Source organism: Sciurus carolinensis, unplaced genomic scaffold (genome assembly GCF_902686445.1).
Source record: "Sciurus carolinensis unplaced genomic scaffold, mSciCar1.2, whole genome shotgun sequence".
Classification (NCBI taxonomy): domain Eukaryota; kingdom Metazoa; phylum Chordata; class Mammalia; order Rodentia; family Sciuridae; genus Sciurus; species Sciurus carolinensis.
This window is the reverse complement of record NW_025920130.1, coordinates 1,259,148-1,261,230: the sequence shown is the minus strand read 5'-3', so window position 1 is coordinate 1,261,230 and position 2,083 is coordinate 1,259,148. Positions and strand designations below refer to the sequence as shown.

At 37.9% G+C, this 2,083-nt stretch overlaps 1 protein-coding gene across 1 annotated transcript; it reads right to left on the bottom strand.

Moving 5' to 3' along the window:
- Nucleotides 1-680: 680 nt before the first annotated feature.
- Nucleotides 681-1,619, bottom strand: LOC124974060 (olfactory receptor 6C74-like). Its single transcript, XM_047537620.1, has one exon. It carries the CDS (start codon nt 1,617-1,619, stop codon nt 681-683), a length of 939 nt encoding a protein of 312 aa, XP_047393576.1.
- Nucleotides 1,620-2,083: the final 464 nt, after the last annotated feature.

The window sequence follows — 2,083 nt, the reverse complement described above, 5'->3', positions numbered from 1 at the left end:
TCAAGTTCAAGAATGAGTCATGAACATCAATTGTTAAATCTGATAACACTTTTATTCTTAGCCTAAGGAGTTTGCATTGCAGTCATCCCTCAGTATCTCTGGGGGATTGTTTCCAATGCCTCCATGGATACCAAAATCCATGGATGTTCAAGTCCCTCAGTAAAATAGTATAGTATTTGTTTATAAACTGCTCGGATAGTCCATATCCTTTAAATCATTTCTAGATGGTTGATAATATCCAATACAATATAAATGCCATGCAAGTTGTTGTTATACTGTATTAAGGGAAAAAATGACCAAAGAATGTACGTGTTCGATACACACATGCAACTTTTTTCCAAATATTCCTCATCCAGAGTTTGTTGAATGTACAGATGCAGAACACATCAATATGGAAGATCAATTATTTGATTTGTATATATCAGCCTCACCATAAATGTTCTCTGAATTAAACTTATATAAGACCAATGAAAAAAAAGCAAGGAAGATACTTTCCAGCACAATATAGGGAACTATCTTTCAAACAGTGAAAGGAGATGCAAGATCAGGTAGCTTCCATCTAAGTGAAAGTTCACATAAGTTAGGTCACTATATGTAGGAGTTGTATGGAGCAGACTTACCCCAGAGTGGGAAATTGAAGTAGATGGACAGATTTAGCTTTTCTAGAAAGCTCTTCAATCCTATTTCTGCATTTTCACCCTGGACAGAACGTCCCTCAGAGCCTGGTGGACCTGCTTGTTGTGCAGGGTGTAGATGACAGGGTTCAGCAGTGGGGTCAATACTGTGTTCACAAGAGCAGCCTCTCTGTTGGAGTCCAGCCTGCTCGCTTGCTTTGGTTTCACATATATGAAGACACAACTGCCATACATCAGAGAGAGGACGATGAGGTGAGATGAACAGGTGGAGAATGCTTTCTGTCGTTCCTTTGCTGATGGGAGACGCATGATTGTGAACATTATGTTGCTATATGCAATGATGGTTATGATGAGGGATGTGAAAAGGATAAATGAAATCAAAGCAAAGGCCAGAGTTTCAATAGATCTGGTATCAGAACAGGAGAGATGAATCAATGGACCGAGATCACAGAAAAAGTGAGGGATGACCCGTGGACCACAGAAGGACAGCTGGGAAACCTTCAGGATCAGACCAGTGATAATAATGGAGGACACAGTGTAGCAGAAAAAAACTAGGAGGAAACAAACCCTCAGGTTCATGATGGTTGGGTAGTGTAAAGGCTTGCAAATAGCCAAGTATCGATCCAAGGACATCACAGTCATGAGGAAGAAAATTGTTGACCCAAGAAATAAAAAAGAAAAGGCTTGTGTGAGACAAGATGTAAAATTAATTGTCTGCTGTCCTAAAAGAAAGATGGACAGCAGTTTAGGAATAACGGTGGTGATGAAACAGAATTCACAGAAAGAAAAACTGCTGAGGAAGAAGTACATAGGTGTTTGCAGGCGATGGTCAGTCCAGGTGATGGTGATTATGAACATGTTTCCTGTGACAGAGGCTAGGTATGCCAGCAAGTGCACCAGGAAGAGGAGCTTTCCCACATGCTGAACTGCAGGAAACCCCTCCAGGGTGAACTCTGCAATGGTTGTCTCATTTCTAAGCCTCATGTTTTCTCCAATTCTTTGTCTGTCATCAACCCTCTTTCATCTGTTAGGCAGAAAATACTACCACCCATTAAGAAAGGATTTAATGGATAGTCACTCTTCAAAACAATGATGACAGCAACAAAACTGCTTGTGGTTACTATTCTGAATGAGTTGTTTTCTATTTTTTAAATAATTTATTACGAATTATGTTGAACTTTTCCCATTGTCAAATTGTATATCTTGAACATTTATTTTTCTGGTATTTTCATTTTTGTTAGGTTGTTTTTGAGAATAATTTTATAAACAATGTAACTTTTGTGAAAAATAGTATTTTGGAAATACTTTGTAAAGTAAGAAAAATGCAGTATGAAAAATCATAATTTTTTTCAGACAAAATATACAGCTAGTGAATGACAAAGGCGAACACCCCACAGAAAATATCTTTTCATGGTGTAAAAATATTAGTTTCTATATTTATGGGATAT

Excerpts from the sequence above, each read along its gene's own strand:
- LOC124974060 (XM_047537620.1), bottom strand. The coding sequence starts at position 1,619 with ATGAGGCTTAGAAATGAGACAACCATTGCAGAGTTCACCCTGGAGGGG.